The sequence below is a fragment of the Oryctolagus cuniculus genome, chromosome 5 (genome assembly GCF_964237555.1).
Source record: "Oryctolagus cuniculus chromosome 5, mOryCun1.1, whole genome shotgun sequence".
Taxonomy (NCBI): domain Eukaryota; kingdom Metazoa; phylum Chordata; class Mammalia; order Lagomorpha; family Leporidae; genus Oryctolagus; species Oryctolagus cuniculus.
This window is the reverse complement of record NC_091436.1, coordinates 36,243,787-36,270,147: the sequence shown is the minus strand read 5'-3', so window position 1 is coordinate 36,270,147 and position 26,361 is coordinate 36,243,787. Positions and strand designations below refer to the sequence as shown.

The 26,361-nt window shown below is 41.8% G+C and overlaps 1 protein-coding gene across 2 annotated transcripts in view; it reads right to left on the bottom strand.

Annotated features, from left to right (window-relative positions):
- Nucleotides 1–299: 299 nt before the first annotated feature.
- Nucleotides 300–26,361, bottom strand: part of SLC18B1 (solute carrier family 18 member B1) — a 31,817-nt gene continuing 5,755 nt past the window's right edge. Inside the window, exons 3-14 of one of the 2 annotated variants that reach the window (XM_008263536.4) lie at nucleotides 25,998–26,093; nucleotides 25,611–25,684; nucleotides 25,203–25,350; nucleotides 17,911–18,067; nucleotides 9,763–9,899; nucleotides 7,779–7,880; nucleotides 5,531–5,622; nucleotides 4,360–4,455; nucleotides 2,854–2,928; nucleotides 1,369–1,462; nucleotides 1,223–1,272; nucleotides 300–996 (exon numbers count right to left, since the gene is read on the bottom strand). In XM_008263536.4, coding sequence (XP_008261758.2) covers nucleotides 909–996; nucleotides 1,223–1,272; nucleotides 1,369–1,462; nucleotides 2,854–2,928; nucleotides 4,360–4,455; nucleotides 5,531–5,622; nucleotides 7,779–7,880; nucleotides 9,763–9,899; nucleotides 17,911–18,067; nucleotides 25,203–25,350; nucleotides 25,611–25,684; nucleotides 25,998–26,093 — 1,209 coding nt within the window. In that variant the 3' untranslated portion in view covers nucleotides 300–908. The remainder of the gene's footprint in view (nucleotides 997–1,222; nucleotides 1,273–1,368; nucleotides 1,463–2,853; nucleotides 2,929–4,359; nucleotides 4,456–5,530; nucleotides 5,623–7,778; nucleotides 7,881–9,762; nucleotides 9,900–17,910; nucleotides 18,068–25,202; nucleotides 25,351–25,610; nucleotides 25,685–25,997; nucleotides 26,094–26,361) is intronic. The other variant, XM_051854324.2, reaches the window with a different exon arrangement.

The window sequence follows — 26,361 nt, the reverse complement described above, 5'->3', positions numbered from 1 at the left end:
TGGCTCAATTGCTTGGGCCCCTGCACCCACTTGGAAGACCTGGCAGAGGCTCCTGGCTCCTGGCTTCAGATTGGCACAGTTCCAGCCATTGTGGCCAATTGGGGAGTGAACCAGTGGATAGAAAACCTCTCTCTCTCTCTCTGTCTCTGCCTCTCACTGTCTATAACTCTGCCTCTCAAATAAATAAATAAAATATTTTTTTAAAAAGTGCTAAAAAGTGCTACAGAGCTAGAAAGTTTGCCTTTTGAACAAGTACAAAAATCTCAGGACACAGAGAAAGCATACCTTTTCAACACTGATTTTGTAGTAATTATTCTATTTATTTTGACTCATCTTTATCAGAGGTGACTTCAAAAAATTTATGGAAATGGGATTAAAAGATAAATTTATTTCAAGGCAAAAAAATTTGAAATCTATGCATATGAGGGGTCTTTACAACATTCATAGAAAATGTACATTGTGAAAAAAGCATGCATGGAATTCAAAAAATTTTTGCACCAAAATATCTTTTTTATTTTTCAAAATATTTGTGAAGTTGCCCCTTCTGTTTACAGAATATCAATTCATTTCATTTCTTGCTCATAAAAAAGGCACATTCACAGAATCAGTGCTTGGAAAAAAAAGGAAGCAAAGGATAACTTAAATAGAGTCAAGCCTAAGTGTGCTTGCTTAAAAGTGCAAACTTCGCCTGGTTTTCAGCTACCATTCTCATCTTACGGTTTCAAATGCACCTGCTCAGCAGGCCAGCTTGCCAAGACAACAGTACATGCAGTCCGATATAGGATTATCCAAAAACATGTTGATGCTCCCAGGTTGCTGGTACGGGGTCAACGGAGTTCTGTGCAAAAAATCATGAAATCTCCAGCAGCGATGTTCAAGACCATGAGAATACATCTCCCAGTCCTGTATTACTCCAGGATGGTGTAAGGGTAGATTTCATTAGGCAAGAGAGCAGTTCGTTCCTGCTCTGTGCTGGGAATACTTTGAGGTATAGATCTACATTGAAGGAAAGAAAAAGAAAATATTAATATATCTCATCTTAAATGAACATACAAACAAAAATCCAGTATCCAGAACTCTACCCAACTGTCTCCTTAAAAGTGTCTAATAAATGATGAGCCTAAGAGTCTGCTAATTGGAAGAATGGATATAAAATGGTCTTTCTTTTCCACTGCTATAAGTTAACTCCTAAAGAAGACGAAAGCTCAGAAACTGATCATACCTTTTTCTTCTTGTGTGCTCCAGTAGATAAAATAAGCCCATTGCCAATCCCTTTAACACAATTAAAGACACTGGTTAATGTAAATTCTCCAAGTCAAGTTTCTCCACAAAAACAAGGAAAATGAAAACAGAAGACTGGTTACTCACACATATCAGAGCCCAGAGACCTTGTATTGCTGCTGCCCACTCAAAACCAATTTTCTCATACAGAAATCCACCGACCGTTGGTCCTATAAAAGCACTTACGATGGAAAAAAGAAAGAGTATTTAATAATGCCGAAATATAATTACTTTATAAAAGCTGTATGATTCCTCGATCATAAATCTTCCTTCAATTAGAACTATAAGTATGAAAGAAAAAAAGCCAATTCCTGAGCATAGCGTAAGAAAATAATTCTACCTAATAATGATGATGTTAAAAATTTATAAACAATTCTAAAATTATAACTGCTTCTGAGAAGTTGACAGCTGATGTAAAAGCAAAGAAAGATGGCGCATGTCCAGAAAAATACACTGTTTTATTGTCAGTATTTTTATCTAATATAACTCAATTTGATACATATATATTGACCAAATACTATATTGCTAGCACACAGTTATTCTTCTTGTATAATAGAAGGTAAAAAACAAATGAATGAATACATTTTAAAAATGTGAGACATGATTCTGTTAAAGGGACTTACAAATATCACTTAAATAAGACAAACTACATGAGACAATTTGGATTAGGTATTGAAACTACTGGTATAATTCTTGATTCTTGAAGTCAGGGTGTGGATCAGAACTCTGTCCCTGTGCCTGACATTTAGCCTGGCAGTTAAGATCCAGGTTAAAACACTTGAGTCCCATATCAGAGTACCTGGGTTCAGTATCTGGCTCCAACTCCTGACTCTAGCTTCCTGCTAATGCACACCCTGGGAGACACCATTGGTGATGGCTCAATTAACTGGGCTCCTCTCACTGATGTAGGAAACCTGGATTGAGTTCCCAGCTCCTGGCTTTGATCCAGTTCAATACCGGCTATTGTAGCCATGGTGGGCATTTTGAGAGTGAGCCAGAGGATGGGAGCTTTCTTTCTTTGTCTATATCTCTTCCTGCCTCCTCTTCCTGCCTCTCAAATAAATTTTAAAAAGAACTCTTGGCCAGCACTGTGGCATAGCAGGTAAAGCCGCTGCCTAGAGTGCCGACAGACATCCCATATGAATGCCAGTTCGTGTCCCGGCTTCTCCACTTCTGATCCAGCTTTCTGCTGTGGCCTAGGAAAACAGTAGAAAATGGCCCAAATGCTTGGGCTCCTACACCCACGTGGGAGACCCAGAAGAAGCTCCTGGCTCCTGGCTTCAGATCAGCACTGCTCTGGCCATTGAAGCCATTTGGGGAGGGAACCAGCAGATGGAAGACCTCTCTCTGTCTCTCTTTCTCTCCCCCCATGTCTCTGCCTCTCTGCCTTTCAAATAAATAAATAAATATTAAAAAAAAAAAAGAACTCTGGTTCTGCTCTAGATGAACTATTTGTTTCTGAGAAATTCATCTGACTCAAGTGACTTTGCATCTGAACTTCTTCACCTGTAAAATGGGCATGGTATTTTCATCTTGCAGATGTCAACAAAATTCAACATAATGTCTACTCACCCAAGTGACCACACTGCACCAAAGAAACCTGACACAAGTCCCAATGTACTTAATCCCTCTTCAAATCCATTTTCACTGCAAAGAAAGACATGAGTGTACCCAATATTAAGAGGAAAACCTACATGAGAGAAAATTTGTATAACAGATAAATTAAGGTAAATCAGGGACAATGTGGACAAAACTAACAGCAAGACATTCCACTTCTAAGATAAAAGGCTGTTGCAGCCATCTGAGGAGTGAACCAGTGGATGGAGGCTCTTTCTCTGTCCCTGTAACTGTGCCTTTCAAATAAATAAAATAAATATTTTTAAAAATAGAACTTCTGGGCCGGCGCTGTGGTGCAGTGGGTTAACGCCCTGGCCTGAAGGGGCAGCATCCCATATGGGAGCCAGTTCGAGACCTGGCTGCTCCACTTCCAATCCAGCTCTCTGCTGTGGCCTGGGAAAGCAGTGGAGGATGGCCCAAGTCCTTGGGCCCCTGCACCCATGTGGGAGACCCAAAAGAAGCTCCTGGCTCCTGGCTTCGGATTGACGCAGCTCCAGCCATTGCAGCCAATTGGGGAGTGAACCATCGGATGGGGGACCTCTCTTTCTCTGCCTCTCCTCTCCCTGTGTACCTCTGACTTTCAAATAAATATATAAATCTTTAAAAAAATAGAACTTTCATAGTTAGATTTGCTCCATGGTTTTCTAAAAATAATTTTATTGCATATATGAGTACACTTAGAAAAGTTTCTGGGAAAATGGAATTAAAACATGCATATTTTGGTGCAAAACTTTTAAAGTCTATTCACAGCTTTTTTACAATATGCACTTTCCATGAACTTTTTGAAAACCCCTTCGTATAAGATATATTACAAATCATGACCCATTTGCCCCAAATGCCTATAAGATACATAACTAAATCAGAAATTCTTGAGATGAAGATGATATGAGAACAATGGGGAACTTTTGAAATGCAGAGACAGCTCCTTTTTCCTAAAAGTTAAAGCACAAGTAAATTCAAAAAAAAACTGAGAATTTTTATTACAGATTAAATGAGAACCATTGAATTGAACCAGCACAGTCATAATACTTGGTGTTCTCCACCATCATGCCGACTGGACAAAAGAATGATAGCTAAGTAACAGAGGCTGGTTACTCTACTCTCAGATAAAGACCTCTTCTTTGAAAGAGGAAAATAATTCAAACCTTTCTGTTTTGCTTTGGCTTTTCAAAAACCATATATATATATATATATATATATATATATGGCATAAACCAAACCAAGTATCTACCCACACCCATGTCACCTATTAGTTTATTAATACCACCTTATATTATCATTTATATTATTGTACTATTATTATTTATACCATTTATGTCAAAATACTATATGCTATGAAATCATGAAGTTCAATATTGGGGAGGAACTATTCAACATCCTACAAAATCAAGAAATTCAAGAAAGCCTGTGCTGGTCACAGCTATTCACAGCACACTTCTTCATGCAACAGAAGTAACTTACTGTGCACAGCTGAGGATCTCTGGGAAAGTTGGAATAATGCTCATTCCAGCAGAGACGCCATTGACCACTAACACCAGCACCAGCAGCCAGAGCTGACTGCAAAAGAATTAAGGAGAAAACAAAACAGCACTCGTATTTTAAGAGACACAAAACTATAATGCAAAGAAGGCAGGACACCAGGGAAGCTGGTGTCACTGAACTTAGATTCATATCTGGTCCCATTTCATTAAGTTAATTTGCCCTTTATATTTTGGGGGAAGAAAAATGATTCATCTTGATATCTCAATCTTTGTGCACATATGTCACATGTGTGGAACCAATTTGCCTTGTTTTTATCATATAAAATCCTTTGAAGATTAGGTAAAATATCAACATGAATACTGTTTATTCAATCATTTGACTTTGCAATTCAATTAACTAAAAGATGGTATGGAATGCGGCAGGGTAAGGGATTAGACAAGAAACTAACATTTCTTCCATGTTGGGCACTATGTCACTTACTTAATAAATAGATTATTTCATTTAATCTTTGTGATAGAAGTACTAATACCAGTTCTTTTTGGTTGACAACAAAACTGAAGCTCTTGGAAATTAAGTAATTTGCAAAGCCCAGATGCAAATCTAAGTCAAAAAGACTCTGGGGGCTGGCACTGTGGCCAATGGGGTAAAGCCACCACCTGCAGTGCCAGCATCCCATATGGGCACCAGTTTGAGTCCCAGCTGATCCACTTCTAATCCAGCTCTCTGCTATTACCTGGGAAAGCCGTAGAAGATGGCCCAAGTGCTTGGGCATCTGCACCCATGTGGGAGACCCAGAGGAAGCTCCTGGCTCCTGGATTCAGATTGGCCTAGCTCCAGCCATTGCAGCCTTTTTGGGGGTGAAACAGTGGATGGAAGCCCTTTCTCTCTGTCTCACCTCTCTGTAACTCTGCCTTTCAAATAAATAAATAAATCTTAAAAAAAAAAAAAAGACTGAAATCTCTCTCTTCCCATATCATGTTTTATCCAGGAAGAACCTAAGAAGGTCTAAGAAGCTCACTTTATTTTAGCAGATAAATTACAAGAAACAAGCTATGATGTGCAGCTACTGCATGCTAAGGATACAAAACAAAACGTGATTCTGTCCCTCCCTCAAACACTGAAGAAAAGAAAAAAATACAGAAAAAATTACCTTTTAATGTGCAAGATTGGGACAGGTCCTAAAAGTATGAAACACCCAGCTGTGATTATGTTTCCAAAAACCAGAAACCATTTCCTTAGATGCTGGCAAAGAGAACGAGAGGACAAAGAAACTGTTAGAGGTAAAGACCCTCAAAAATCAAACTGGGGCCGGTGCTGTGGCTTAGCGGGTGAATCTGCCACCTGCAGTGCCAGCATCCCATATGGGCACTGGTTCAAGTCCCAGCTGCTCCACTTCCAATCCAACTCTCTGCTATGGCCTGGGAAAGCAGTAGAAGATGGCCCAAGTGCTTGGGCCCCTGCCCCCACGTGGGAAGACCCAGAGGAAGCTCCTGGCTCCTGGCTTCGGATCGGCACAGCTCCAGCCATTGCAGCCAGTTGAGGAGTGAACCAGCAGATAGAAGACCTCTCTCTCTCTCTCTCTCCTCGTCTCTCCTTCTCTCTGTGTGTGAATCTAACTTTCAAATAAATAGATAAATCTTGGGAAAAAATCAAATTATATAAGGAATCACTGATGAACAGAAGCCATGATATTCAAACATTCAAATATCATGAAGAAAACAAAACTTTACACTTAAGAGCAAATGGGTCGATGATAAACTCAAAAGCAAGGACATTACACCAGACCACAGGGAGTCAGTGAAGATAAGAATTCCTCAGAAAGGGGCATAGTGTTGATTTTGCACATGTCGAACTATTCCAGATATAATCATTTCAAAAGCAGTCACCAAAAGGGACCCAACAGGTAGTCACAGTGCCTTAAACATCACAGTGTTAAAAAGTGCCTGCCGCAGACTGTTAATACTCCTCTGCCCCCAAATCCATACGTTAAATCCCACACCCAGTGCGATGCTGTATGGAGGTGGCCCTTTGCAAAGGAGGTGACTAGGTGTGGAAGGAGGAGCCCTCAGGAATGGCATGAGCGCCTTCACCCAAAAGGCCCCAGAGGCCTCTCTTGACCATTCCAGCAAGTGAGGTCACAGTGAGAAGAAAGCTGTGAATCGGGAAAGGAATCTGCCAGCACCAGGAGCTGGGACCTCCCAGTCTCAGGGCCGTGTGAATACATTTCCATTGTTTGTTTGTTTGTTTTTAATTTATTTATTTGACAGGTAGAGTTATAGATAGTGAGAGAGAGATAATTTAGATAATTAAAAATGAATCTGAATGAAGAATGGGATGGGAGAGGTAGTAGGAGGTGGGAAAGGAATGGGGGTGGGAGGGCGGGTATGGGGGAAGAACTGCTATATTCCAAAAGCTGTACCTATGAAACTTATATTTATTGAATAAAAGCTTTCTAAGACTATATTTTAAAATCAAGTTACTATGTAATCCCCAAGTAATTTAGGTTTTGATAAATAAATATGCAAATCTAATGAAGGTGAGAAATGAAAAACAAGCACTAAAGCCATAGATTTGAGATGTGGACAGGAGCGCTGATTTTGTACAGCAGTGATCTGTGCTGATGGTTTACATCTAGAAATAGAGGGGATTTTCTGTCAGGACAGCTCTGGACAAACTATGAATGCTTACACGGCCGATTCTTTCACCCCCGTAGAAAACTGAAAATATCTCTTCCTAAACAGAATCCATTTGATTAAATCCCATAATAATCTCTGGGATTCTGCCCTAATTATTAGGATGAATCTTCCTCTCCCCAATTTTTTTTTTTTTGGTAGAAAGCAGCTTTTTCCACTCAAAAGACTCCCCTTTACCCACATGAGGCAATTAAAAGTGAATCTGCTCAAGGTCATGGCTGAAGTTGGAAGGCCCACAGAGTTCTCCGTTTCAACCCAAGGAGTTGAAAAACAGGGGCTGGCACTGTGGTGTAGTGAGTAAAGCCACCACATGCTGTGCCAGCATCCCATGTGGGCGCCGGTTCTTGCCCTGGCTGCTCCTCTTCTGCTCCAGCTCTCTGCTATGGTCTGGGAAAGCAGTAGAAGTTGGCTCAAGTCCTGGGGCCCCTGCACCCATGTGAGAGACCTGGAAGAAGCTCCTGGCTCCTGGCTTCAGAAAGGCTCAGCTTTGGCTGCTGCAGCCATTTGGGGAGTGAACCAGCAGATGAAAGATTACCCCTCTCTCTCTCTTTCTCTCTCTCTCTTCTTCTGCCTCTGCCTCTCTATAACTCTGCCTTTCAAATAACAAATAAATAAATCTTTAAAAAAAAATGAGTTGAAGAACAGTTTGAAAACTTCTGGTCTAAACATACATATGTGACTCAAATAGAAAGAAAGTGTACGTACAGGCATTTTGTCACTGAGCAGACCAAAGAGTGGAGAAGAAATGGTGTAGGACAGTGCCAAACCCAGGAATACCAGTCCCACATATCCAGCTGGTAAATTAAACTGTAAAAGAAATCGTGCATTACAGTCACATGGGGAAGTCATTTTTCAAATAAGCATTCATCTTTTCTCTAGTCTACTAATACTCAGGATTCTTCCCAATTTTTTTGTCTTACTTTTAGAAATGGGATTGTCTCTAAGGGTAAGAAAAAAAGCCTAACTATGGGTCAGAAGACATAGATTTTTTTGCTCTGTATCACTTGACAACAAAAGTACAATTTTGCTCTTATAACCCACAACATCTTTATATATAAACCAGTGTTTCAAAAACTTTTTGTGCATAAAAACTACCTGGAAATACCCTGCAATTTTACCTCTTTTACCTCTTGCTAAAAGAGGGCCTTGAACCCAACTCTGCAGCTTCTGGTTAGGAAGTCTAGATGGGGCCCAAGATTCTGCATTTCTAATAAGCTCGCAAATGATACTGACAGTCACAGAGAGCTCTTTGATGTACATTGGCATAAAAGAACAGATAATAAAATCTACGCATCTAAAAGGGATATTGATATTTAATTTAAAAATTAACTGGCATGGCACATCTTAAAAGGCTTTGAAAACATTAATAATGTAACCCTGATACTGTCAGTATTACTAACATGATAAAAATGTCTTTTATTAAAATATAAGATATTTTCATTTTCCTTAATTAATTACTTCAGCTAGATTCTTTCATTCAGCCCATGGAACTTATTTACAGATCAATATATCTATTAATAGTTTTTGTGACAAACATTAACTCATGCTAAAACTTAGTCCTTGAAAGATAATAGCAAAACACAAAAGTCCAAAATGCCCTATACTCATTTTATGGCTGGTGAATGAGGGTTGGAGCCATCCTATCCTAAAAGGCTGGACAACCAGTGATTTTACAAACTGCCAATCAAAAAGACAGATAAAAAGTTTTCTAACAATGGGAAAAGAAACATTTGCTAGAAAAACAGGAAAGCAAATTTCTGAGGATTTCCTTGGTTGGAGTTGTTTGAAGCAGTAGCATGAGACCGAAGCCCACCAATCTGAAAAAAACATGAATAGCAGTGTTCTCTGCACTAAGTGTCCACGGTGGTGAGGCATCACCAATGGAGTAAAAGTCTGATGCCAATCAGTCTGGAGCAAACAGAGCCCCCCAAAACCTACCACTTGACAAGTGGTCAACCAAAGGTGTCTCTGGGGACACCTGGCTTCCTCTTCTCATTTAAATAAACTACTTTTGCCTTGGAGGGGAAGAGTGGATGATTTCTCACACACAAACAACTTGGGTTTCTCAGAGATCAGTTACAGAGAATTTTTCATTAGGCACAACTTCTTAGGTGCACAGAAAAATGACCCAAAGAGACACGTTGTTCATGATGTGCGTGGATTGTGTCACTGTAACAAAAATATTTTTGTTATGTGTCACTTCATGGATGTTCACCAGTTAAGCATGATGTTACATTATTCTCTAAACCTTGGGCCATGCACTAAAGTTATAGTCCTGTAGTTTATCTGTGAAATACCCCAAATTGCAGTGACTGCAAAGGGTAGTGTGAAATTATAAGAAAAATTAATTTTAATCCTTGCATTGTATAATGGATCAACAGAGGATAAGGATCCTTGTTCAGCAGTGCAGATGAGCTCCGTGCTGGACCTACAATGACACGAGCAAGGTCTTGGAAAGACCAATGTTTAGCCGCCTTAGTGTAACCGTTCTCCTGCATTGAGTCAGATCCCTCATTCAAAGGGACATCACAGAAGGAAGGCACAGCTATCCTGGTGTGCAGTTCTCAGTCTGCCTCCTTCTCATACCCACTCAAAGGTCTTACCTTGCTTTCCACAAAGCAGGGACCGAGAACCAGCAATCACGTGCACCTACTACAGCACAGAGCTCTGTGACAGTCAGGCTACTTACCTTCTCCAAAACAAAAAGAGACAGAGTGGGATCAAGGAAGCCAAAACATGAGCTGGACGAAATGATGACAAAGGCTATGAGGCCAACCTTGGGTAGAGTGATGAGTTTCCAGAATGAGTGTTTACCTATATCAGCATCTTTGGGGTAAAATGAAAGACACAAGAAATAAGCATAGCATTGAAAATCTCTTAACTTTCTGTTTTAATGCATTTTGAACAGTAAAACTGGTAATAGCTGCACCTTTGAGTTTGCCAAACATTGCATATCATCTACATTTGCAGTTTAATTATTCAAACCTAGAGGTCACATTCAATTTTATTAGAAATAATTTTCCCAACCCAAAAGGCAATTACCTGGAATTGGAGTGTGAGGGTGAGTGTGTTAAACATTATAACCTAGAAGGAAGGCCTTCCCCAGACGGGGTGGAGAATATGAAATGTTTGACTTTGTGCCCGGGAGAAGTTTTACCAAAGAACAAGGTTCTTAGGAGGAACTTAATGTTACTGATAATTTTAAAAAGACACTTTTTTTTCTGCTAGCAAAGTAAACATTATATTAAAAAGAGCACTATTGAATCCTGTGTAAATTGGATTAGTATCCAAAGTCAGTTGAGCACCAATCTTATTTCCCACCAGCCCAGTGGTAATCCAACTTGTTCATGTCCCAAAAGCACCACGCACAGCTATTTCCAAGCCTCTAGTCAATTTGCATGACTTTTTTCTTTATTCCCTGCCAAGTTTTCAATTTTATTTACTCTAGAAGGTCTGGCTCAGGGTATAATTAATTCATAATTTTTGCTTTTTCTGGCTTCCTATTGCATTTCTAATCTATACTACATATCTTACCACTGAAATTATATTTCCCATTATTTCATGACTTTCCTATGTTCTAATTAATTTATTGAACACAATCTTTGCTGAGCCAGGCACCATCCAAAACACTGGGCACACAAAGATAAATGCGACAGACTACAATCTTTTCCTGCATAAAAGTTACAAAAAGGAGTTGAGGGAGCTAGGATAGAATTAGGAGAGTACCTAGTGGAGTGCATAACAGGGTTGAACACTTCAGGGAGGGCTGTACAGAAGGGCTTTCAAAAGTAGTCCCACCCAATAATGAACAAACGAGGTTTGCACTCTGTAATCCAGGAGTTATGAAAGCAGTTTCTCATTTTCGGGGGCCTGAGAATTTTTATTTTGTTTTTGTTTACTTTTGTATCCTACTGAAAATTCATACAGTCAGTCTAGTTTTGTCTTTTTGTATGTCGTGGAGTTTGAACAACAGGAAGGAATTGTGTAAGTGCAAGAATAATGTTGGACAAAGGTCAGAAAAAAAATAGTGCCATCTAAGTTGATTCCTAGAGGACGAGCTTGAGATGAGCAGGCAAGGAAGGGACAAACAATAATCCAGGCATATTATTCAAAGACCCAAAAATGAAGGTAAACTCTTCTGTGTTTGAGAAAATAAAGAAGAGACGCACACTTTGAAGATAGATTGGAGTAGACAATGGCAGTGATGTGGGAAGTGATCACCGTGCAGACGGTGTAGTTGTCGCTCCCCCTCTTCGTGGAGGAGGAACGACACTAAACCCTGCCTAGGCTTCATATCCGAGTCACGGCACCATTATGTCGCTCCCCGTCTTCATGGAGGAACAACACTAAACCCTGTGCTGTTCTTTTGTCTGCTCGGCCCTCCCCGGGTTTGCTGCTGGTTCTTCCCGGGTTGGCTACTGTCCCTTCCCGGGTTGGCTGCTGGTCCTTCCCGGGTTGGCTACCGTCCCTTCCACCTCCGTGGAAGGGCGGTTCCCACTGCCACATTCTCCACTTCCGCGGGGGAGCGGCACACCGCAGGCCGGCTCTCTCGGGGGCTGCACAGGTGTTCCCCTTAGATGTTCCTGGTGCATGCCGTCTCTCTCCTCCTTTATAGTCCTCCTCCGCCAATCCTAACTCGGCTGCCCACACGCCGAGTACGCTGCTCTCCTCCAATCAGGAGCAGGTCCTGCTGTTTATTGGTTGAACTGGAGGCAGCTGTGTAGAAGCTGCTTCTCCCTTCTCAGCGCCATATTGTGGGAGAGCAGATGCATAGAATAAGTCTTAATTCCAGTAACTTAGTCTAGTCCGAGTTGCTCCCCACAGTAGTGATAAGATTATGCAACACCTTGGGACATACACTGGGAAGTCTGAGAAATCACCAAGGAAGGAATGAGAATCCGACATGGGATTTGGAGGGAGCTCCATGGCCCTGTGAAGAATGGAGGCAGAGGGGCTGGCTAGAGAGCTGTTTTAGTGATTCTGCCAGAGATGATATTGGGGTTGAACGGGAAGGCACCTTGAGGGTGAAGATCAGCCCTTAGATACGTTAGTTTCTTCCACAGCACCCAACAGAGATCATTATTCTATAAATTATTGAATAACGATCAAGTGGAGGGTGAAGTTGAAGAAAGTCAAGAAGCATTGCTCAATTATTTTAGGTCCTACACTTGGACTTTTTCACCCTACAAGAAATAAAGTTAAACCATGGTGTTAGAGTAACCCAAATCCCAGCACCACCAGACGCTCAACTTTGGAAACAGTTAAGTGGCACCACCGTGTGGCTCACTGAGGTATTGCCATCAGGGAGACAACTGACTGAATTTTGTCTATTAAGCATTATAGTTTCCTTTAAAATATAAATTGTAAATGATTCTAATGAGAATTGGTTAAATTTATTGTGCACTTAAACTTTATTATGCATTTATAGTATAAGACAAAGCAGTATGATATACATAGTCCCATTCCTTAAAATACAAAGTGAGAAAAGGGGTTATCAATAATATATTAATATTATATTATATATATATTATATATAATATATATAATTTTATATATTATATATTATATTATATATTGATAATATATTATCAATAATATATTAAAAAGTCTATGAAAAGGAACACAAAATTAGTTGAATTAAGATGTTGAAGAAGACAAAGTAATGAAAACTTCGGGTTGTTCAAGGGACATGTAGAAGAATCAGATGGGGAAGTCTTTAAAACCACGTGGATATTCTTTTTCTTTTTGCTTCCTCCAAGGTCTGATTCACTTTTTTTTTTTTTTTTTTTTTTTTTTTGACAGGCAGAGAGAGAGAGACAGAAAGGTCTTCCTTTTGCCATTGGTTCACCCTCCAATGGCCGCCACGGCTGGCGCACTGCAGCCGGCGCACCGCGCTGATCCGATGGCAGGAGCCAGGTACTTCTCCTGGTCTCCCATGGGGTGCAGGGCCCAAGCACTTGGGCCATCCTCCACTGCACTCCCTGGCCACCGCAGAGAGCTGGCCTGGAAGAGGGGCAACCGGGACAGAATCCGGCGCCCCGACTGGGACTAGAACCTGGTGTGCCGGCGCCGCTAGGCGGAGGATTAGCCTAGTGAGCCACGGCGCCGGCTGATTCACTTTTGAATGGACTTGACTCCCACTCTGACAACACCTGCCCCATGATCTCACTGCCAGTAGCAGAGGAAGCGAGGCAGTCCTCAGGGGTGAGGGAAAAGACGAAAGGTGAGCTCTCAGCCCAGTGCCAAGAAGGTCCAGAGAATTTCACAGCAAAGAGCTCCTACAAATTAGGTTTTGCAGAATGAGTAGGGTAGGGAGAGTGGGAGGGAAATATTCCAACCATGCGACTCCTCTACTTAAATCTAACATAGCTCCCAGTAGATTTCAGAATAAAGGTCGTACTTCATGGATTTGAGGATTTTTCTAATTGACAATTAACACATATATATATTTATGGTGTACAACAGAATGTTTTTATATATGTATATATTGTGGAATGACTAAATCAGGTGATTTAATGTAAGTATTCTACCATGTACATCATTTTTTGTGGTAAGAATATTTAAAGTCTACTCTTCACAATTTTCTGTGACAGTAGTCTTCTTATCCACAGTTCCACTTTCTGCAGTCTGAAAATATGACATGGAAAATTCCAGAAATAAGCAACATTTTGTATAACATGTTATATAATATTGTTATAACTGTTCCATTTGGTTATTAGCAATTGTTAATTTCTTACTGTACTTGATTTAGCAATTAACTTTTATCATAACCATGTATGTACAGGAAGAACTGACGTATATACAAAATGTGGTACTATCTGCAGTTACAAGTATATCCTCTGGAGATGTAGAAATGTATCTCCCTTGGATAAGAGGGGGCAACTCTATTCAATATATTGCTATTAACTGTAGTCCCTTGAACTTAGTGAAGGGCTTTAACGAAAGGATTGACACATCCATGGCTATTTTAGAAATATTTCTTCTGGCCGGCACTGTGGCTTAACAGGAAAAGCCACCACCTGCAGTGCTGGCATCCCAACTGGGTGCTGGTTCGAGTCCCGGCTGCTCCACTTCCCATCCAGCTCTATGTTATGGCCTGGGAAAGCAGTAGAAGATGGCCCAAGTCCTTGGGCCCCTGCACCTGTGTGGGAGACCCGGAAGAAGCTCCTAGCTCCTGGCTTCGGATTGGCACAGCTCCAGCCATTGTGGCCAATTGGGGAGTGAATCAGCAGATGGAAGACCTCTTTTTCTCTCCCTCTGCCTCGCCTTCTCTCTGTGTAACTCTGACTTTCAAATAAATAAATAAATGTTTTTTACAAAAAGAAATATTTCTTTTGAATAGTACAAAGGAAGGGACTGGTGAGCAGATATAAAGGATGAGAAAGAGGGACTCCAGCTGCCTTAAGATAAAGTCATGTTGGCCGGCACCGCGGCTCACTAGGCTAATCCTCCGCCTAGCGGCGCCGGCACACGGGGTTCTAGTCCCGGTTGGGGCGCCGGATTCTGTCCCGGTTGCCCCTCTTCCAGGCCAGCTCTCTGCTGTGGCCAGGGAGCGCAGTGGAGGATGGCCCAGGTGCTTGGGCCCTGCACCCCATGGGAGACCAGGATAAGCACCTGGCTCCTGGCTCCTGCCATCGGATCAGCGCGGTGCGCTGGCCGCAGCAGCAGACATTGGAGGGTGAACCAACGGCAAAGGAAGACCTTTCTCTCTGTCTCTCTCTCTCACTGTCCACTCTGCCTGTCAAAAAAAAAAAAAAAAGATAAAGTCATGTTGTCTGTGGGTCTACAGGAAGACAGAGTAGGCAGAATCTGCAGAATACCAAATTCTGCCAATATCACCAAAATAAATTTAATTTTCTAGTTTCTATCTATAAACTGCTAAGACAACAACTTTTAAATGTACTGCTAAATTACAACAACTAAATCTTCATTTGCAGATTTAATGGCATCAATCCTAGAGATTTTTAAAACTTATTTTCAACCAATCTGAATAAAATATAAAGAAAAAATTTTTCAGTCTTTTTCATTGTTGTTCTTCATGAAAATATAGCTACCTGTGACTTGGGTGCAGGGGAACCTTAATAGAGAAGTAGGCCAGCACCGCAGCTCAATAGGCTAATCCTCCACCTAGCGGCGCCAGCACACCGGGTTCTAGTCCCGGTTGGGGTGCCGGATTCTGTCCTGGTTGCCCCTCTTCCAGGCCAGCTCTCTGCTGTGGCCCGGGAGTGCAGTGGAGGATGGCCCAAGTCCTTGAGCCCTGCACCCCATGGGAGACGGGGAGAAGCATCGGCTCCTGCCATCGGATCAGCGCGGTGCGCCAGCCGTGGCAGCCATCGGAGGGTGAACCAACGGCAAAAGGAAGACCTTTCTCTCTGTCCCTCTCTCTCACTATCCACTCTGCCTGTCGAAAAAAAAAAAAAAATAGAGAAGTAACAACAACAACAACAACAACAACAAAAGATGAGAAATAAGTACTAAGTACCTAGGTTAGTGTTGAGTAGAAGATACCGAGTAGGGAGGGGGAGAGAGGTGATCAGAAGTGCACGCCAAATTGTTAAATCAACAGTAGGAGTCAGTGTGCATTTGCTCCCCATGTAGGACCTCTGCCCTTATGAGTTGTACTATGAGAATTAATGGTAAAAGTTGTCTTCAAACAGTACTTTATAATTTGTGTGTCTTTGTGGGTGCAAACTATTGAGATCTTTTATTTAGTATAGAGTTGATCTTCTGTATATAATTAAAAATGAATCTTAATGAAGAATGGGATGGGAGAGGGAGTAGGAGGCAGGTCGGGAGTGGGGGTGGGAGGGTGGATATGGGGGGAAGAACCTCTATAATCCAAAAGCTGCACCTATAAAATTTATATTTATTAAATAAAAGTTTTTAAAAATGCTAGCAAAGGCCGGCACCGCAGCTCACTAGGCTAATCCTCCGCCTAGCGGCACCAGCACACCGGGTTCTAGTCCCGGTCGGGGTGACGGATTCTGTCCCAGTTGCCCCTCTTCCAGGCCAGCTCTCTGCTGTGGCCAGGGAGTGCAGTGGAGGATGGCCCAAGTCCTTGGGCCCTGCACCCCATGGGAGACCAGGAGAAGCACCTGGCTCCTGCCATTGGATCAGCGCACGGTGCGCCGGCTGCAGCGTGCCAGCCATGGCGGCCATTGGAGGGTGAACCAACGGCAAAAGGAAGACCTTTCTCTCTGTCTCTCTCTCACTGTCCACTCTGCCTGTCAAAAAAAAATGCAAGCAAAAAAAAAAAAAAAAAGAAGTACAGACCAGTCCTCAGGGTAACAGATGTTGGGGCCATTCTAGCATCTAATCACATAAATTCTCAATATCAACTACCAGCTAATAAGTAAGTCTTAGCAAACTCTATTTTCCTTTTCTGAGGTGGGAAAGAATTAAAAGTTTTCCTTCCTGCTACATGAGACTCTGACCTGATGTCTGTTTCTTAATTATTAGCCAAGTCTCCAATGAATAAACCTGAGCACAGCCCAGAAAACTCAGTCACAGGCAGAAAGCCTAGCTACACCTCAAAGGAAGACAAGCACCACCGTGTGGCTCACTGTGGTACTGCCTCTCCAGCTCTGCCTATCATTGGGTTCGCCAGATCTCTAATTAAACTCCAGCTCTGTTCTGCTAGTAATCTAAAGGTCCAGTGCCTACCGTGTTACATGGCAACCTCGCTTAAAATACTAATAACTCTGCGTGGTAGAGTTCATCTTGACAGGAGGGGATAAAGATGAACTATAAATATCTGAGAAGCATACCATGTTTTGTGCCTCTCTAAGCCTGCTTGTAGCCAGCATGCCCCCCATGGAGATCTGGCAGCAATTCCCAGGCAGGTATCACAGGGCAGGTTGACTCCTCTTATAGAGCCAGAGTGACTCCCATTAAAGCCTGAGGAGGGTCTGCCCTCCCTCCTGTCCTAGAGCCTTCCTGAACCACTGGGCCATGTGTAGCCCATGGGAACTCCTGTTTTATATGCTGCTTTATATATTTATGCAGTTCTATATGGATTATAAATATGCTTTACAGGTTCCCTACATGTACGTATTAGAAATATATGTTTTATTTCTTTGCATCTGAATGTGTATACAACTACATAAGAATTATTATTTATGGCTTTTCTTCTCCTTAGTAGTATGAAGTAACCCAAATTTTTTATTACAACCACATCTGTATATGAATATATTTTATGGTTATAATATGCATAGCTTGGTTATAATATACATGCTTTGGTTATAATGTATATATTTGGTTATGTATATGTTTATGTACATGTTTCTGTTTGCTGTATATTTGCATATGAGGGAGCTTCAAAAAGTTCATAGAAAATGTGTATTACAAACCATGTATGGATTTCAAAAATTTGTTGCACCAAAATAAACTTATTTTTGAAGTACTAGCATAGATAAATATTTACCAGGTAAGGCTATTTCTGTGGAGAAAGCCGTATAGGTCTCAGCATGGCACTGATGACCTGAGAGACGCTTGGAACCCTTCAGGGCTCCTGGCCTAAGGGGCCCCATGGTAACTACTTGCTCCGGAGATTTAGCTCAGTCCAAGAACACATCTGGAGGGCACTACAGATGGTAATGATTTATGAGAAGAAATTGAATATTTGATAGTTTTATTTGATATTTGTTGGAAAGAATCCATGATATATATAAATTCATATAAATCAATTGCCAGCAATAATTCCGAAAAGGGAATCAATTATTTCAGAGATTTCCAAAAAAGCTGTCATCCACCATATTGAATAAAACTGAATTTATGGTAAAGGCATAAGAATACTTAAAACTAAGTGTGTTAAAGCAAATAATATAAGTAGACTTACCATAATTGGGTAAAATACACATGTTGAGTGGTACCATCAGGAGAACTATACAGCCCAGAAAAATGAAAGGCACCTCATAGCCAAAGGATTGATATAAAAAGCCACCTAAAGGAGGACCCAGTATTAGTCCTAGTCCAGAAAAAGTCTCAAGACTTCCCTGAAAATGGGCAAAAAAAGAAAATTAAGTTAATATACTTCATTTGAAGAATTAACAAATGGATATTTAGGCACAGGCATTAAGACACCATGTGGGACACCTGGACCCCATGTCACCGTGCCTGGTTATGGTCTCAGCTCCACTGCTTTCAATTCCAGCCTCCTGCTAATGCATCTTGGAGGCAGCGGATGATGCCTCAAGTACTTAGGTCCCTGCTACCCATGAGGGAGACCCAAAGAGAGTTCCAGCCACTGGACTTTGTCCTGTCCCAGACCTGGATGTTGTGGGCACTTGGGGAGTGATTAGCCTACGGAAGATCTCTGTCTCTGTCTCTCTTCTCTGTTTCAAACAGAATTTTTAAAAATAATAAACAGAGGCCGGCACTGTGGCACAGCAGGTTAACACCCTGGCCTGAAGCACCAGCATCCCATATCGGCACTGGTTTTAGTCCCAGCTGCTCCTCTTCCAATCCAGCTCTCTGCTCTGGCCTGGGAAAGCAGCACAAGAAGGCCCAAGTCCTTGAGCCCCTGCACCTGTGTGGGAGACCTGGAAGAAACTCCTGGCTCCTGGCTTCGGATTGGTGAGCTCTGGCCGTTGCGGCCATCTGGGGAGTGAACCAGAATGGAAGACTTTTCTCTCTGTCTCTACCTCTCTGTAACTCTGTCTTTCAAATAAAATAAAATAAATCTTTAAAAAATAATAATAATAAACATTTAATAAGCATTGTCCACTTCACAATTTACACACATATAAACCCAAGATGGACCAAAAATGTGTGAATATTGAAATCTAAATATACTAGAAAGAGCTGACACTGTGGCATAGTGGGTAAACTCTCCACTTGCAGTGCTGGCATCCAATATGGATGCCAGTTCAAGTCCTGGCTGCTCCACTTAACAATCCAGATCCCTGCTAATGTACCTGAGAAAGCAGCAGAAGATGGCGCAACTCTTGGGGGAGTTGTATCCGTGTGGAAGACCAGGAATAAGCTCTTGATTCCAGGCTTAGGTCTGACCCAGCCCTGGCCATTGTGGCCTTTTGGGGAGTGAACCAGTGGATAGAAGCTAGCTCTCTCTCTCTCTCTCTCTCTCTCTCTTTCTCTCCCCCTGCCTCTCTGTAACTGTGACTTTCAAATAAATAAATAAATCTCAAAAAAGTACTAGAAATATAATTTTTTCTTTTTTTAAGATTTATTTATTTACTTGAAAGAGTTACACAGATAAAGGAGAGGCAGAAAGAGAGAGGTCTTCCATACGATGGTTCACTCCCCAGTTGGCTCCAATAGCCGAAGCTGCACCAATCCGAAGCCAGGAGCCAGGATCCCCTTCCAGGTCTCCCACGCAGGTGCAGGGGCTCAAGGACTTGGGACATCTTCTACTGCTTTCCCAGGCAATAGCAGAGAGCTGGATCGAAAGTGGAGCAGCCGGGTCTCAAACCAGTGCCCATATGGGATGCTGGGATTTCAGGCCAGGGTATTAACCCACTGTGCCATAGTGCCAGCCCCGGGAGGTTTTCTAATTATGACATAAAACTTAGAAGACATGAAAGACTGATAAATCTGATTATATGAAAATCTGTGCAAAGGATAACACATTAAAATGTTAAGTGACAAACAGGAAAAATATTGATAAAGGACTAATTTCCCAAATGTATTAAGAGAGCTGCTACTAATCAATGAGAATAAAGTGAACAAGCCTATAGGAAAATGCTACAGATACTGTTGAAACATAAAAAGGAAAAACAGATGTCTCATGGAAGAAGCACTCTCTCACTTTTTAACAGAAACGAACAAACTTCGAGACTTTTCACTTTTGTCTATTGGACACGCTATGCTGCTGAAGGAAGAAGGGAAGGAAGCACTGTTGCAGACAGCTGGTGAGGGATTGACAGAGGCCCATCGGGCAGATATATCAACACTGTAAATGCACACATTCTCTGACCCAGAATTCCACTCTAGGAATTTAAGGTGCACATAGAGCCATGAGGATGTACCCTCACATGTATATAGCTTGAGCATTGCAGTACTGCTTGCAATAGCAAAAGATGGAAGCAATCTAAATCCTTGCCAACAATTTACATGCACTGGGTTACATCTGGGAAATACTAGGCAGTAAGAAGGCTTTTCTGCTGTTATTTGTTTATTTGAGAGGCAGAGACAAAGAGAGAGAGTGTGTGTATATGAGTGAGTGAGTGAGTGAATCTGAGAGACAGAGCTTCCCTCTGCTGGTTCACTTCCCAAAACCTCACAGTGGCTGGACATGGTTAGAGCCATGAACCATAAATTCAATCTAGGTATCCCACATGGGTCCCACATGTAGGAACTCAACTTGAGCCATCACCTGCTACGTTCTATGGTCTGTACTGTCAAAAAGCTGAACTCAGGAGCTGCAGCCAGCATTCAAACCAAGATATTCTGACAGGAGACATGAACATCTTATCTGGTGTCTTAACTACTGGGCCACATGCCTGTCTCCAAGAAAGCTTTTTATACATAGCTACAGAAAGATCCCCAAGATGATTCCACTGCTAATGTAATCAGCAAGGTCTTGAACGATATATGTAATGTGCTACTATTTGTGTGAAGAAAAAAGGGGGGTGGGTCATCATGCTATGTGTGAGTGCATGCATGCATATGTATTAACATATATAGAATTTCTCTGGAATGTACTGATAACACCAGTTGCCTTCTAGGTGCAGGGTGGATGGCTGGACACCTGGATAAAAGGTGTATATGCAAAGGCTGAGCAACAGTAATATGTAAAATATAATTACTATATCTTATATTCTCTTTGTAATTTCTGAATTTTATATCATGTAAAATTAATTATTTATTTATTTATTTGTGAATGTGAGAGGCAGAGACAGACAAGGATGCAAGTAGAGAGGTAGAGACAGAGAGAGCAAATTCTCATCCACTGATTCACTTTCCAAATGTCTGCAACAGCCAGGCCTGGCTGAGCTGAAGTCAGGAACTGGGACTCAATCTAAGACTTCCAGAAGGGTGGCAGACACTCAATTATTTGAGTTATCATTGCTGCGTCCTATGGTGTACATTAGCAGGAAGCTGGAGTCAGAGCCAGGCCTGGTTATTGAACCCAGGTATCAGCTATGGGACACATGTGTCTTAACTGCAACAGTAAATGCTTATTCCCCACTTTTTTTTTTTTTTTTTTTTTTTTTTTTTTTTTTTGACAGGCAGAGTGGACAGTGAGAGAGAGAGACAGAGAGAAAGGTCTTCCTTTGCCGTTGGTTCACCCTGCAATGGCCGCCGCGGCCGGCACGTTGCGGCCGGCGCACCGCGCTGATCCGATGGCAGGAGCCAGGAGCCAGGTGCTTTTCCTGGTCTCCCATGGGGTGCAGGGCCCAAGCACCTGGGCCATCCTCCACTGCACTCCCTGGCCACAGCAGAGGGCTGGCCTGGAAGAGGGGCAACCGGGACAGAATCCGGCGCCCCAACCGGGACTAGAACCCTGTGTGCCGGCGCCGCTAGGCGGAGGATTAGCCTAGTGAGCCGCGGCGCCGGCCCTTATTCCCCACTTTTAAAAACAAACAATTACTGGAGCTGGAGCTGGAGCTTTAGCATACTGGGTAAAGACACTGCCTGCAATGTCAGCATCCCATATGGGCACCGGTTTGAGTCCCAGCTGCTCCACTTCCCATTCAGCTTCCTGCTAATGCTCCTGGGAAAGCAGCAGAAAATGGTCCAAGCACTCAGGCCTCTGCACCCACATGGAAGACCTGGAAAAAGCTCATGGCTCTTGGCTTCAGTCTAGCCCAGCCCTGGCCATTGTGGCCATTTGAGGAGTGAACCAGCTGATGAAAGTGCTCTTTCTCTCTCTCTGTAACTCTGCCTCTCAAATAAATAAAATAAATCTTTAAAGGAAATAAACATTATTTATTTATTTTGTAGGCAGAGAGAGAGCTCCCATCAACTAGTTCAGTCCCCAGATGAACACAATAGCCAGGGAGCCAAAGCCAGAGGCTGACAACTTAATCCACATGGGTGCCAGGAACCCAGCTACTTACTTGAGTCATCACTGCTGCTTCCCAGGTTCTGCATTAGCAGAAGCTGCAGCCAGGCGCCAGAGCCAGGAGATGAACCCAGACCTGGAACACTGGCATCTTAATCACTAACCCAAACACTTGCCCCCATATAAAATTATCTTGTTCATTAAAATTTAACTAAACAGGGGCTGGCATTGTGGCATAGCGAGTGAACCCTCTTCCTGAAGCGCTGGAATCCTTTATGGGCACCTGTTCTAATCTGGGCTGCTCCACTTCTGACCCAGCTCTCTGCTATTATGCTTGAGAAAGCAGTGGAAAATGGTCCAAGTACTTGGGCTCCTGCACCCCCAGGGGAGACCCAGAAGAAATTCCCAGCTCCTGGCTTCAGATCAGCCCAGCTCTGGCCATTGGGGCCATTTGGAGAATAAACCAGAGGATGGAAGATCTCTCTCTTGGTCTCTCCCTCTGTAACTCTGCCCTCAAATAAAATAAATAAATCTTCTTTAAAAACTAAACATTAAACCAGTGGTTAAGAATGTTATACTACTATATTTGTAATGATCTGTTATTACTTTAAAATTTACTACATATGGGTGAAATGGTCATTTTTCCATTCAATTATTGTTTAGAGCCATTGTGTGCATTCTCAGTAAACTAGGGTTTTTTTGCTTGCTAAACTTCTTATCCTGTGAAGTACTGTAATGTAAATTTATAATATATAATCTCAAAGACTAAAAAAATAGAAAGGAAGGAAGAAGGAAGGACAGTGAGAGGGAGGGAGGAAGGGAACATCATTATGTTGTCAGAATTGTATCTAAAGGGCTCATTGAACCTTTAAAAACTAATTAAAATTAAATTTTAAAAAGTTAATTTAAAAATTAAACTAAACAGTGCTATCAAAAAATAGTTTACTTTTATGGAAAAAATAGTTTACTTTATAGAAATGATCATTTTAAACATCAACATAGCTTCCTGTGGCATTAACAGAGACCTTGGCTTGTGACCTTACCTTCTCAGACTTCACAAAGCACACAAAAGCAGTCAGTCAGTAATCTCAGCATTCATAAGGAATATAGGAATTCTACTTTAACCACAATGCAGCCTTGCAAGTCAACCACCATGTTAGGGATACTCACTTTTGGCTGCAATTTTATATAGAAACTTAGTATTACAACATGTATTCCCCCTGCTGACCATAAAATCTTATGGACTATTGCCCTCATGATAGGTCTCTAGCACAGTACTTTCTAGGGTTCTGCAGAACACCAGCTCCTTAAGACGTCCACAGCTCTTGTTTGACAAAAGCAGTTCCAGAATCTAATTGAGCTGTGGAACTTTTAATAAAATATCTTTTTCTTAAAAAGATTTATTTATTTATTTGAAAGGCAAAGTTACAGAGAGGCAGAGTCAGAGAGAGGGAGAGAAGTTTTCCATCTGCTGGTTCACTCCCCAAACGGCTGCCAACAGCCAGAGCTATGCCGATCCAAAGCCAGGAGCCAGGAGCTTCCTCCAGATCTCCCATGCAGGTGCAGGGGCCCAAGAACTTGGGCCATCTTCCACTGCCTTGCCAGGCCATAGCAGAGAGCTGGATCGGAAGTGGTAGCCAGGACTTGAACCGGCACCCATATGGGATGCCAGTACTACAGGCAGTGGCTTTGCCTGCTACGCCACAGGTAAATAAAAATATCTTTACCCTAATGCTCCTCAGAGCCTTCAAAATGCTATTATGAACCGGATATCTCCAAGTTGGAGGACAGCATGCACACTAGCAACCTGCTTAGCTAGAAAACCTTGTTTCACACAGCATGATAACAGACTCATGTTCTTCTGAACTCTTTCTGAGAAATCCATATCTGGGTAGTGTAAATGGTACATCTGTCACAGTGGCCACTGCAGTGGCAAGCTGAACAGTTACAGAACCCAAAATGAACCTATCTGGCTACAGACTTACCTGTGCAATCAAAATTACATAGGAAATTGTTTATTTGAGAATCAAAACCTTCAAACTCCGGTATTAAATGAGTTAACAAGGGAAGTCCTTTGGTACTAAACTGAGTAGACTCTGGAATCTGGAGAGCAACACATGCAATGACGGTGGTGTTTGGTCTGATACTCAGATCAGGGGTCCTGCAGGGATGCTTGGGTCCAGAGAAAAAGCTATGGGACAGGCTGCTGGGGGTCAGGAAGCAGTTGCCCAGAGACAGGAATCTGGTATGTCACTAATACCAGGTCTACTCACATATGCATCCCAACAACACATAAGAATGCCCCTCAATATGCTGCCACCAGGTCCTGGGCATGTTGGTTTGTTTGTTTTTTTTTTTTTTTTCATTTATTTACTTGATAGGCAGAGTTGCAGGAAGAGAGAGAAAGAGAGACAGAGAGACATCCTCTACCCACTGGTTCACTTCCCAAATGGCTCTGCCTTATTTACATATTTTTCAAACACCAGGAACTTCATCCAGCCACTCACATGGTAGCAGGGGCCCAAGTACTTGGGTCATCTTCTACTGCTGTCCTAGGTGCAATAGCAGGGAGCTGGATTGGAAGTGGAACAGCAGGGACACAAACTGACACCCATATGAGATTATGGGGTGATGGGCAGGTTCTGGGTTTTGATGTCAAAATAGGGCATTCCTCAGACTGACAGCACATAAGCACTGAAGGACTTTAGGACTACCTCTAAGATTGCTTCCATCAGTCTGGGAAAAGTGGAGGAAGGGATCTAATAAGAACTGAGTCCTTTGCCACTAGGGACAAGACTTTTCTAAAGTGGAGCAAGGCTTTAGGCATACCATATCATACCATATCGTACCTTAATGTAGGCTATACGGAGACAGAAAAATACTACTCAGTTTAAAAAAAAAAAAAGTGGTAAAAGCATAACCAGCTTGGATCATGTTTACTTGTCAAACTGCCCATTCAGGGAATTCCAACTCCAGGAAGAGAAGGGTAAGAACACTAATGGTATATTTACTGACACAGCCTTGCGGCTAGAAATAGAAATTAGGAGTGACAGGTAACAACACAGAAGGTAGAGAAAGACAGGATGCCAGGTTTCATTTGCAAGGCCAAACAAATACATTGGTCTGCAACAAAGAAAACTTTCGAAAATGTATAAGATACATACCAATACTGTAGCTACGTTATTTGGAAAAGCCTTTGCAATGATAGAAGAAGATGCCATTATTGCTGCACTAAAGCTTATCGCATCCATTATTCTCACCAGAAAACACATAGCAATAAATATTGGTCCATCTGGAACTTGGTCCAGGACGCTAAAATGAAATAAGACAAGTCTTAAAGGCCACACTAGCTTTAACTTTTGTCCCTTTCTGTGTTCATTTGGAGGACTCTCCTCAAGATCAAAGCCATTTACCCCCTATTCCAAACCCCCTAACTCCTCCCACCAATGGTCACATGCTATGCATTCAAAAAACAATAATATTGATGGATTTTAAAAAGTCATTAACATTTTGAACTGGAGCTCAATTATGAGATTTGTTCAAGTTCCCAAACATATCAAAATACGACTTACCCAAAGAGAACTGTAACTCCTCCTGAGACAAATGTTCCTGCTACAAACACAAATTTTGCTCCAATATGTACAAGCTGTAACAGAAGAGTGGTAAAATGATGACTTTAACAATCCATACGGACATTACAAAGGAAACTGTGTTGTAAAATCTAGGATTGGGGAAGACATGTATAATTAATATAATATTCTGATAATTCTTTACTGAAATGGCAATATACATTGCTCACAATCATAGAAATAGTTAAAAATCAGTCACTCCTAAGGATGGAACAATGTATAAAACTGTAACAGTCATTATTACTATATCAAGGAAAGTGCAGGATTAGCAAATTAGAATAACACATTATACAGCTTTTTAAATTGAAATGTGCATAGTATAATACTTACATATTTTCCAAACACCAAAGATGCCAGCAAGTCAAATAAAGCATAACATCCAAAGATCATGCCGATGACAGTATTGCTGGCTCCCTTCTTTTCAGCCTTTAAAGAAATCAAATGGGAAAAATGTTTGAAAGATAGACTAGCACCAGCTTAAAAAAAAATCATATCAAGGCATCATCTTCCTGTGAACTTTATTTGTGGAGTCCTTAAAATGTGCAAGATGGCAAGGAAAGGGAAACTAGACAGTAAAACATAGTTTCTGACATGAAAATATTTCATTCATTTCACCTACAAGTGCTGACAAAAGTCAGAATTAGAGAGTATAAACAAACACAAAAATCCTTGATGAAGAAATCTGGGCTCCACT